The sequence below is a fragment of the Myotis davidii genome, unplaced genomic scaffold, assembly GCF_000327345.1.
Source record: "Myotis davidii unplaced genomic scaffold, ASM32734v1 scaffold32, whole genome shotgun sequence".
In the NCBI taxonomy this organism is placed as follows: Eukaryota; Metazoa; Chordata; class Mammalia; order Chiroptera; family Vespertilionidae; genus Myotis; species Myotis davidii.
The window spans coordinates 9,427,507-9,439,347 of NW_006286587.1; the positions used below are offsets into that span (position 1 = coordinate 9,427,507).

The following is an 11,841-nucleotide window of genomic DNA, read 5'->3' on the forward strand; positions in this document are numbered from 1 at the left end:
GGGGCTGGAAGTCCAAGATGGCTTGATTCACAATGCTGGCATCCCAGCTGGGCAGCTGGGGAGGGAGATGGCTGGGCCTCTCCCCACCTGCTTCCTTACCCTTCAGGACCCGCCCCGGGATCCTCACATGGTGTTGGAAGAGTTGCCTGCAGGTAGAGGCCAAGTCCTAATACAGGAACACTCTTGCAGCCTCTGTTTGCATCCCACTTGCTATGTTCCCATTGGCCAGAGCAAGTCAGGTGGGCCGGGCTAGGGGGTGAGAGGTGACTAAGCAAAGGGAAGTGGAACTATGGACATCACTTTTCACATAATATGACAGTTATTGACACCCGATAATTTTGATCCAAGATCCCAAAACAAGAACGTATCTAATGCAGAAGTTCTAATATAAGCAACATGGTGAGTTTAATGCTAAAATCTCAAAGTTCAGGGTGACATTGCCCCAAATTAGCTCTCCATATTACTGCCACACTGAGGAAAAGGTTGCAAGAGATTTCTAGATGCTTGGGGCCCTGTTGCTTCTGCTGAGTCAGGCAGGGCACCTCTTGGCATCATGGGATTGTGTCCTATGCCTGTCTCATCACACAGGTGACATGGACCCTACCTCTGTGGTATAATAAGCTTTTCCTGTCTGACCCACTGCCCGCTTCCTATGAACCTAAAGACATTATCTCTCTGCTTGTGACTCAGCGCTGTTGTTCCCTTTAACAAACCTGGCCTCGTGGGTGCATATAGGTTGTGGTTGAATGTGGTCACAGGTGCGTATAACCCTCTGCACCCAGATGCTCCCACTGACAAGAGTGAAGTCACATGGTTGTTCCAGGCACTCTCTGGTGTTCCTGGTGAAATTAGCAAGAGATCCCAGGTTGCAAAGTCTCAGAGGGAGCAGCAGCGGCCCCTAACTCTGTAATGTGTCCCTCCGGAAGCATCCAGTTCCGCTGTTCATGCCCAGTAAGAGAGGGGAGTGAGGAGGAAGCCTAAGGCTGGGGAAGCAGGCCCAGCTCCGTCATACAAAGCAGTCGTTTCAAACATCTGCTTGGCCATGTGGTTGGAAAACCATTTCTTAGAAGAAAATCAAAGTTTGGAAAAATTTGTTTGGGGAGGGAATAGAAATGAATGGGGCCCCCGGGGGCAGTCGATGTGTGAACAAACGCTCTACTCTGGGGTAGGGAAGAGAACACCATGAATCACCCCCCAGCCTACCTCTGCTGAATGGGCTGAGGAGACTCGGGGGCCCTGTGTTTGCCTGAGGAGTGTTCAAAGTGAACTCCATGTAAACAACAGCCCGGGAGGCTGGCACAGGGCCCGCAGTTCAGGTAGAAACATGTGTGGACTGCATTCTTGCCCGACCTACATAATAATAATCACCACGACCTGTTATGAATGGAGAGGACCCCTTCCCTGCAAGGCACATGCCTGTACCTCTGCGCTTGGCACCCACAGAGGCCCAGGATGTAGAAGCATTTGGCTAAACCAGGAGAAATTACTACTGAGTGGAGATGCTTCGGAAAGAGTCAAGCTTTTGAGATTAAGAGTTTAGCGCTAGAGCACAAGTGTTCCTTTCTGTCTATTATGACCTTAGTTACTCAATCACTCCAGGGCTTAGTTTCTTATTTTTAAAAAGATGAATTTACTGTTGATAATACACCAGCCTCTCACCATCTCTCACTATCCAGACCCCCTTACCCTGGTCTGCTTCTCCTTTCATGTCATTCACTGACTTCCAATCTGCTGTATAATTTACTCATTTTTTGTTTACTGATTATTGTCTGACTCTTCTCACTAAAATATTAGTTCCACCAGCACAGGGAATCGTTGTAAGTTTTGTTTAATGATATACCCTACATACACAGAATTGTGCCTGGCATGTAATAGGGACTCAATAGGATGGATGTTGAGCAATGACCTCAAAGAACCATGTAGCTTCACCATTGTGTATCTGTTGTCTACTGCTGTGTAACAAAACATCCCCAAACATCATGGCTGAAAACAGCAGCTCTTGATTATTTCTTATGATCTCATAGCTCGAGAGTTCAAGCAGGGCCACACTGGGCAGTCCCTCCACTCCTGAGGGCGTCAGCCACATTCAGCTGTCCACTGCAAAGGGCTGGAAGCTTCATGAAAGCTTCACTCACATGTCTAGGGTTTTGGTGGGCCTTCATGTGGCTTCTCTCTTTCCATGTGGTGTCCCGTAATTCACAGGTTGAGCCTCAACTGGATTCCTCAGAGCAAAAGTCAGAAGCTGCCAGGCCTCCTAAGGCCAAAGCTCACACAGATTCTAGGGGACATAGTCTCTCTCTCTCTCTCTCTCTCTCTCTCTCTCACTCTCTCTCTCTCTCTCTTTCTCTCTCTCCTGTAAATGTAGGCACAGGGAGGTAAGGAACTAATGGTGGTCATCTAAATACCTATCATATTATTGCATGATCCTATGCTCTGCAAATGTATGCATTCTCAATAAGCACTCACTCAGCACCTGTTGGGGCTGTCAGGCCCTGGTCATGGGCTGACCACATCAGTTCCCTAATCCTCAGACAGAGTCACTGCCTGCATGAGGTATATCCCTAAAATGAGCCCTGGAGCTGTAAGCCTTTTTACTCCAGCAGGCATCTGGGTCCCTCCAACAGTGAGAGTGATTCAGGGGAACAATTGGCAGGCTGCCTGTCGGGTGGGTTTGGGGACTCTTTTGATGAGGCTGTGACTGTCTTCCTGGCTCCCTTCCAGATTCCACCGACGGGGAGGGCGACTGGAGTCTCTGGTCTGTCTGCAGCGTCACCTGTGGGAACGGCAACCAGAAGCGGACCAGGTCCTGTGGCTACGCGTGCACTGCCACAGAGTCTCGGACGTGTGATCGTCCAAACTGCCCAGGTGGGTTTATGCTCCTAGTTCAAGTTCAGTCTTGTCCAGACTGAGAAAAGAGATGAGTAATGAGCTTATTAGGTGAAAAGATGTTGGAGATGAAAAATAATTGTGACTGTCAGTAGCAGTTGTCACACTCCAGCCTGTTTCTGTGTAGTCCACACATGTTTAAGGAGTTGTAAAAAAGAAGGAGGAGAAGAAAAAGAAGTAGAAGAAAAGAAGGATAAAGAGAAGGAAGAGTATGTGACCAAGACCATATGTGACCCACAAAGCATGAAGTATTTACTCTCTGACCCTTTTCAAAAAGTTTACCAACTCCTGGTCTGTAGTTTTACATTCACTATGTGTTCCCACTTCAGGTAGAATACCAGTCTATAATGATAAAAGCATAATATGCTAATTAGACTGGACAGCCGAACGACCTTCCAAACGTCCATCCGGATGACCATCCGGATGGCCTTCCGGACGAAGCCAGGGTTGCCAGGGCCAGGCCCCTTGCACGAATTTTGTGCATCAGGCCTCTAGTCTAAAGTAATATCGTAGGCTCTCCCAGGAAACCGCATATTCCAAATGGCTTCATCTCAAAGGAACTCAGGCACAGAAAAGTCCGTCTCTGCACCCAGAACTGTTTCCTACCCCTGAGCTCTGCTCTCAAACTGTGAGGCTGAGATTTGGACCAGAAAAGAAGTGAAAGCACTCTAGATGGTTTGGCTCGGTGGATAGAGCATTGGCCCACAGACTGAAGGGTTCCGGGTTCAATTCCAGTCAAGGGTATGTACCTTGGTTGCAGGCTCCGTTTCCAGCCCTGGTCGAGGCACATGTGGGAGGCAACCATTCTATGTGTCTCTCTCACATCAATGTTTCTCTCTCCTCCTCCTCCTCCTCTACTGTCTCTAAAAATCAATGGGAAAATATCCTCGGGAGAGGATTAACACGCACACACAAATACACACATACATACATAAATAAATAAGTAAGTAAACGAAGTGGAAGGGCAAAGGGGTTTCTGAGGAGAGAAGGATAAGAGTGAGCAGGTGTGTGTCAGCCAAGGGGTGTGTGTGGGAAACAGGGCTGAAATATCAGAAGTGGCTGTGCTGGCCCCCTGTCAGCCATGCAGATGGATTTCAGAAAATGGAGCAAACATCAAGATGCTTTTCCTATGAAAATGTCCTGAATAAAGCTGAGTTAGAAGTCTGATAGGATGGGATTTGAAAGGATAGAAATAAAGCAATCTATACTAATAAAAGGGTAGTATGCTAATTAAACCAGAAGTCCTTCCGGACAAAGCCATGGTGTCAGAGCCAAGGCTGAGGCAGCTAGGGGTGATCAGGCTGGCAGAGGAGAGAAGTTACGGAGATCAGGCTGGAAGGGGAGGGCAGTTAGGGGGATCAAGCCAGTAGGGGAAAGCAGTTAGGGGGATCAGGCTGGAAGGGGAGAGCAGGTAGGGGGATCAGGCTGCCAGGGGAGGGCAATTAGGGGGATCAAGCCAGTAGGGGAAAGCAGTTAGGGGGATCAGGCTGGAAGGGGAGAGCAGGTAGGGGGATCAGGCTGCCAGGGGAGGGCAATTAGGGGGATCAAGCCAGTAGGGGAAAGCAGTTAGGGAGATGAGGCCAGCAGGAAGGTGAACGGTTAGGAGCCAGCAGTCCCGGATTGCAAGTGGGATATCCAACTGCCGGCAGTCAGACATCCCCAGAGGGGTCCTGGATTGGAGAAGGTGCAAGCTGGGCTGAGGGACACCAAACCCCGCCCCCCCTTCCTGTGCACAAATTTCGTGCACTGGGCCTCTAGTAAATAGTAATAATATGATAAGGAAGAAAAGGAGTACAGGAAGAAAATGAAGGAAGAGAAGGAGAATCTAAAGAAGATGAAAAGGATAATGATGAAGATAAGAAGAAGCAAAAGAAAATGAAGATAAATATAAAGATGGTGAAGGTATTGAAGAAACAAAAATATGGTTATGAAAAATAGGATTTTTCTAGTATTTTGGTATCAAGAAAATCTCTAAGGTCATTATATGTATTATTTCATTTAATTTTACGATAGCCTTATGAAATAGGTATTTATTATTGTGCCCATTTAACAGTTGTGAAAACTGAGACTCTGGCTTCATTTGCCTAGAGTCACACAGGCAGCAAATGATCAACCTGGAATTCAAGTCCAGCCAGTCTAATTCCAGAGACCACATTCTTAACCATGAAACTATTCCACCTCCAGCAGAAGGAAGGGTATCAGGCTCAGCCACACATGGACACAGACAGCATTTAAAGTCAGGGCTCGGGGGATTGCCTCTTGTTCCTCTTCCGGAGCTGGCATCCAGACCCAAGATGGTCCATTTAGACAGCTTATTAGGGGAAGGGTCTTCTCTGTTGCCGTTTTTAATATTGCCTCCTCATTTTCTCTCACACTGAGAGCAGTGTGGCCGGCAGCCCTGCCCCCACATTTTCCTCTCATCGGACCTTGCCTTCCTTCCATCCTTTCTGCCTCTCTGTTCCCGGCTCTTCCAGCTTTTCAGGACTCTCTTGGAACATGAAGGATTTTTTTTTAACAGGATTTCTTTCCTTATTTGGTGTGTTGATTCTCAACCATATTGAAAAGAATTGCGGGGCAGGTGGTCTCCCTGGCCTGGTGGCACTGTAAAAGCTTGTCCCATAGGACAACCCTATAAATAAGTTCAAGGGGCCTCATCTAAAATCAAAGAGAGCCCCTTGAAGGAAATCAAGTCGTGCCTAATAGGCAGCCCAGGCTCTCCAACCCGTCTACATCCCACAACTCCTGCCTCATCTGACTGCCTCGGCTTGCACAGGATTCCTGTCTGTAAAGGAAGCCTGGGTGGGGTGGCAGTTTGGAAGGGGAGGAGAGCCAAGAAGTTTGAGGCAAGCTGGGTTCGGTCCGTTCCGAGCAAGTAATGACAGGCCCAGCTTACTCTTTTTGAAGCATTATCAACAATGCTAAAAGTCCCAGAATATGAGATACCTGGTCTTTGGCTATGGACTAGTGCACCCTCAAAATGAGCTAGACAAATATTCAAGGAACAACATCAGTGAACTCTTGCTACTTAGTCTACGTGCTTTCTCTACACATAACTCATTTAATTCATTCAACTCTGTGTGGTGGGTCCTTTATTTCTCCCCATTTTACAGATGTGAAAATAGTTACACAAAGGGTAAGTGGCTTTCCCAAGGTCACACAGCTAGTAATGATTGAACCCAGTCAGTCAGTCCGTCCTTAAGACTGGTATTGACCACTAGACTGGTATTGGCCACTGCCTTTAGTTTAGTTTGTCATCCTGACACCACCAGGCAGACAACCATTTTGATATGTGTCCCCCACTGCCCAACACTGCACTCTTGGACCTAGTGAATGAGTTCCTTAGGACTCAGTCAGGCACATTTGGATCTGATTTCATGCTGCACATGGTATCTGGGGTTTTAATATATTTTATGCTCTGCTACCTGCTTTTTACTGTTTCCTCTGTTGGCAAGTTTCTACCCATGAATAGTAATGAACACAAAAAAAGGCTTTGTTGAGGTGTATTTGTTTTTTTAATTGGTGGAGGTGGGGGTGGGGACTTTTTCCATATAGCCAGGGGAAAATGAGCCCTGTCTGTGTTTAGGCATTGAAGACACCTTCAGGACAGCTGCCACCGAAGTGAGTCTGCTTGCGGGAAGCGAGGAATTTAATGCCACAAAACTGTTTGAAGTCGGTAAGATTTTTTTTCTTTTTTATTCAAATATTGATTTAGTATTTTGGACATTCCTTTTGCCTTTGCAATGTCATCCTTGGATCCATTTAAATGTTTCCTTTTCCTCATATGGTGTCCAATTCTCCCAGCATATTTCTTGCACAAGGTCGTTTCTTAATCCGGTGCTGCCTCTGTTTTCTGATCTGTAAAATGGTATGAGGAACTATGCCTACCTTATAGAGTTGTTGTAGAATTAAATGAGTTCGTATTTGTAAAGGGTTTAGAACATGTCGCTCACACTGGACATCTACATAAGTTTGATGGATAAAAATAAGTCGATGGATGTACTCTAGGTACATGAATTTTGATGACCGGCCACTCTGGAGGGAAAACGCAAGGCCGTTTTCTGGAGCTGCACTGAATGTTGTTTCTGAAGGCCCCCCCCTCTGAAGGAGACCCCCACTGACTTTCAGACACACACTTCCCAGGGTGGAATCTCCACTGTCTCAGCTACTGCTCAGTCAGGGGCTCGTAGAACTCAGAGCCCAAAGGAGCCTCAGCACACCCCTGTGGGCAACACCTTGCTCATGTCCTCTCTGTGCTCCCTCCCATTTAATCCTCATCTCACTTCATGAGGCAGGCGCTGTTTACGTCTTCAGTTTGGCGATGGGAAAACTGAGGCACAGTGAGGGAGGACAGCTTGCTCAAGGTCACAGAGCTGCTAAATAGTAGACTTGGGGTTTGATCCCAGGCAGTCCAGCACAAGAGCCCCCACTTTTCAACTAGGCCAGGCCTGAGCTCCTGAGAGATGCCCCATCTCACTTCCTCATTCTACTGAAGAGGACCCCAAGCTCTCCTCCAAGCTGCCCGCCCCCATCCTGGCCACTTGATTTCCACTCATGACATCACCAACCTCCCAGGCACCTGGGTCAGAGCTGGTGAGTCATCTTGAATGTCCTCCTCCCTTTACCCCCAAGCCCGCCAAACCCTAGCGGCCTTCTTTCTCTAACTATTGTTGGTCACACCTGCTGTTCCCTCCCTGGACTCTTACAGTTGATACCAGCACTGAATGTATCTTCTGACTGTACAGCTCAATAAATAGCTCACTATGGCTCAAAAACCTTCCGCCCAGCCGGTGTTGCTCAGTGGTTAAGCATCAACCCAGGAACCACTAGGTCACTGGTTCCATACCCAATAGGGCACAAGCCTGAGTTGCAGGCTGGATTCCCAGCAGGGGGCATCTAAGAGGCAACTGATGGGTGATGTTTCCCATTAATGTTTCTATCTCTCTATTCCTTTCCTTTCCTCTCTCTCTAAAAAATGCAATATAAACATAGTTTTTTTAAAAAATCTTCAGTGGTTACCTGGTGCTCTCTGAACAAGCCTCACCTGCGTCAAAGACGTCTATGATCTGACACAACCTGCTTCCCCACAACCTTCATTGAAACTGACCGTGTTCCCTACCGCCAGACAACCCACCAGATTTTTTTCTGCTCAACCTTAGTTTGCACAAGTGGTCACACTTCGCCTGTTCACTCAGCCAGTTGTTCCCATAGAGCAGTGGTCAGCAAACTCATTAGTCAACAGAGCCAAATATCAACAGTACAACGATTGAAATTTCTTTTGAGAGCCAAATTTTTTAAACTTAATAGGTAGGTATATTGTTATTAACTTAATTAGGTTACTCCTAAGGCTTAGGAAGAGCCACACTCAAGGGGCCAAAGAGCCACATGTGGCTCGCGAACCATCTCAACATACCTTTTTTCTCAATCGACACTACATCTTCTTTCACTCCACAACGTTCCCTAAAATTAACTTAAAAAACTTTACTTAAAGTTTTAAGTCAACTTCGCACTGTACGTGCATGCCCGCACGTATTTTGTGGAAGAGCCACACCCAAGGGGCCAAAGAGCCACATGTGGCTCACGAGCCGCGGTGTGCCGACTACTGCCATAGAGCAATGCAAGACCAGCATAAACATATCTTTTGGTTTTTAAACCAGAAAGCCATATTAATACGTGGAACCACTGATTTCAACTGTTAGCAATTAATTCACTATTTTTCATACTGCAAAGGCCAAACACAACAACTATGGGGGCGGGTTCAGGCTCCTGCCTTATAGGTAAGAGGGCCTCTGGCCTAAATGTTAAGTTCCTTAAAAGCTGGGGCCACCAGCCAGCCGCTTCCCTTTGGAGGCATCTTTTCATACGGATTTGCAGACAATAATTGTTGCCATTTAATGCTTAAGGTTAAGAGGTTAGGGCACTAGACCTAGTTTTAATTGGTCAGTGACCAGCAGAAATACAACTCAATCCTACAAATGTTACTTGTAAGCATTTTCTACCCCATCACCATGCATTGAAAGAGGAGATTTAAAATGGCCCTCTGAGTTAATTTTCTTATGGGTGATAATGGGGTATGGTTAACCCCATATCCTAATATCCTCCTTTTGTATTTTTACTTTTTGTAGATACCTACTAAAACTTAGACTTAGGGATAATAATGTCATATATTTCCAAAAACAATTAAAAACTATAAAGCATATATAATGATGGTTAAATCTAGTGATGGTGTACAGGTAGTCAAGTTCAGACTTCTCAAGTTAAAGGGAGGTGAACTAGGACCGGTGGTTCCAGGGGCTGCAGGGGTTGGCTCTGGGAGGGGATGGGGGAGGGGTCGATGGCAAAGTCACCTGCTATCTGTTTTGCATGTGGTGAGAGGGTTTCTCTGTGGCCTTTTCCAGACACGGACAGCTGTGAACGATGGATGAGCTGCAAGAGCGAGTTCTTAAAGAAGTACATGCACAAGGTCATCAATGACCTGCCCAGCTGCCCCTGCTCCTACCCCACCGAGGTGGCCTACAGCAGCGCGGACATCTTCGACCGCATCAAGCGCAAGGACTTCCGCTGGAAGGACGCCAGCGGGCCCAAGGAGAAGCTGGAGATCTACAAGCCCAGCGCCCGCTACTGCATCCGCTCCATGCTGTCCCTGGAGAGCACCACGCTGGCCGCCCAGCACTGCTGCTACGGCGACAACATGCAGCTCATCACCAGGGGCAAAGGGGCGGGGACCCCCAACCTCATCAGCACTGAGTTCTCCGCGGAGCTGCACTACAAGGTGGACATCCTGCCCTGGATCCTCTGCAAGGGCGACTGGAGCCGGTATAACGAAGCCCGGCCTCCCAACAACGGGCAGAAGTGCACTGAGAGCCCCTCGGACGAAGATTACATGAAGCAGTTCCAAGAGGCCAGGGAGTATTAGAGAGAGACCAGCTCCGGGATTTGGGACACAAACGCACTGCACTGATCCCTCTGATCCGCCTTCCTGTGTGTTTGCATGGACCACATGCGTATGTTTCATAAATCACACTAGGCATGGGCGCCAGGCTATGGGTGTCCGTCATCTGAAGCCACCCTTGCCATCTACGATGCCCGCAGACCTCCGTGGGACTCCTCCTAGGGGTGGGGTGGGGAGGAGGATGAGGACGCAGAAGCCAGGAGAACCTGGAGGCCACAGTGGGTGGGGTTCAAGTCACACCCAGATCCAGGGTTTCCTCGCCAAGCAGAGGGGGAAAAGAGACTGAAGTTGTAAACATTATAAGTTTTTATCTATAACTTATTTAATATGAATGTGACTTAAGCGTAACCTTTTCTCTGGAGTTGTCATCGGGAAACTTTAATTGCTTCTGTGAGAGTGCAGACAGGGCTTAGGGAGGTGGAGGAGAAAGGGAATGTGTAATGATGTCTTTAAAAATAACTCAATAGAAATATATCAAAACAAGAAAACACCCCCCCTTATCCCAAATATGATTTAGTCATGAGGCACCTTGCTGAAGTCTCAGTGTCCAAAATGTCCTTCCCTGACTAAGAAAGGGGGTGGGAGCGGGGGCAAATGGATGTTTTAGGGGCAAATCTGAGGCCTGGTTTTAAATAGGCTTTTAAAATAAAAGGCCACTATTAGCTTAATGCTTTGATTCTACTAAAAGGCTTCAGAATGGCACAATTTCGGTTCATGCCTTAATAGGTCCAGAAGGCTGCAGGAAAGTCAGACATGAAAACAGAATAGCACTTTTGCAATGATAAAAAAGCAAGATAAATGGGAAAATAACATGGACCCCCATGTCATCTATTTTATTTTAATACCGCCTTAACTTGTTTTTCTTCACCAATATATTCACAGTAAATAAATATAAAAAGAGGAGGAGGACTCAAGTCTAGGAAATCCTAATTTTTTTATGTTTTAAGAAGGGAAAATAACTACATTATTTTTGTAAAGTATTTATTGAGTCATTGAGTCTAGTGCATCAAGCCGTTGTAATTTGACCTGGTTCTGTGGTGTGGAACTTAGGGCAAATAAAGAGTTGGTTATTATGCAATCTTTACGTGCAAAACTCCAGGAAAAGAGAATATATAATAAAATCATAATAAAATGTGTTACCTGCAGTAAATGTGTTACTTGCAAATATTTATGATGCAAATACCATAAAGAGCTCTGATGAAGCAGGGCTGTGAGGCAAGGGCGTGAAAGGTTCAAGCCAAGTGGGGATAAAAAGCTCATTGACTGATGTAGTGGTGGGTGGTGTGAGTCATAGCATCTTTGGCACCAAGAATGTCAGTCCAGCCCCAGGAGGATGAAGCTCACTGACACAGGTACAACGTTTTGCCCCTCCCCCGCCCCAGAGCTAAGAAAGAGCTATGAAGACCAAGCCAGAGCAAACGCTTATGACAGCCCAAGTGAGTGCGGCTGCTTCCAAACAGAATCTGCAATTACGGTAATAAGTAGAACTACTCATAATGCAAATTACTCTTTTTCCAGATGACAAAAGCAAAACTCACATAAAATAGATCACATAAGACCCTTCTTTCACATCTGAGCCCAATGCTCTTTCTACTATACCAAATATTTGGTGTCTTCATATTCCTGTTGTCTTTGGTATTCCAAGTGATCCTACCCTTAGGTTTGCCTAATAAATTCTTGTTCTTATGGAAAATCTCTTATCAGTCATTTACACTTTAGAATGAATTATTCATGTATGGCCCACTCCCAGTATGTTTATAGTTGAGATTTATTTCCAATTATGAAATGAGAAGCCTTATTCATATCTGGAGGAATTTTAAGCAACTGAATCGGTAGGGAGAGAATAGGGAAGCAGATTTGGTTTCTGATACTAGGGCAGCTATTTTTGCAAAGAGAGATGATTGCAATGAAATGTGTTACCTTTGAGGTGATGAGTTCTCTCTTAGGACAGATATTCAAGCAGAGGCTGGAGATGAAACACATGAGAACTTCAGCTGAGTGATGAG

The 11,841-nt window shown here is 46.4% G+C and overlaps 1 protein-coding gene across 1 annotated transcript in view; it reads left to right on the forward strand.

Annotated features, from left to right (window-relative positions):
- The window catches only part of ISM1 (isthmin 1, angiogenesis inhibitor), a 30,642-nt gene extending 19,121 nt beyond the window's left edge, over nucleotides 1–11,521 (forward strand). Inside the window, exons 4-6 of the mRNA XM_015560227.1 lie at nucleotides 2,722–2,865; nucleotides 6,470–6,559; nucleotides 9,282–11,521. Of these exons, the coding sequence (XP_015415713.1) occupies nucleotides 2,722–2,865; nucleotides 6,470–6,559; nucleotides 9,282–9,799 (752 nt within the window). The 3' untranslated portion in view covers nucleotides 9,800–11,521. The remainder of the gene's footprint in view (nucleotides 1–2,721; nucleotides 2,866–6,469; nucleotides 6,560–9,281) is intronic.
- The last annotated feature ends 320 nt before the right edge of the window (nucleotides 11,522–11,841 follow it).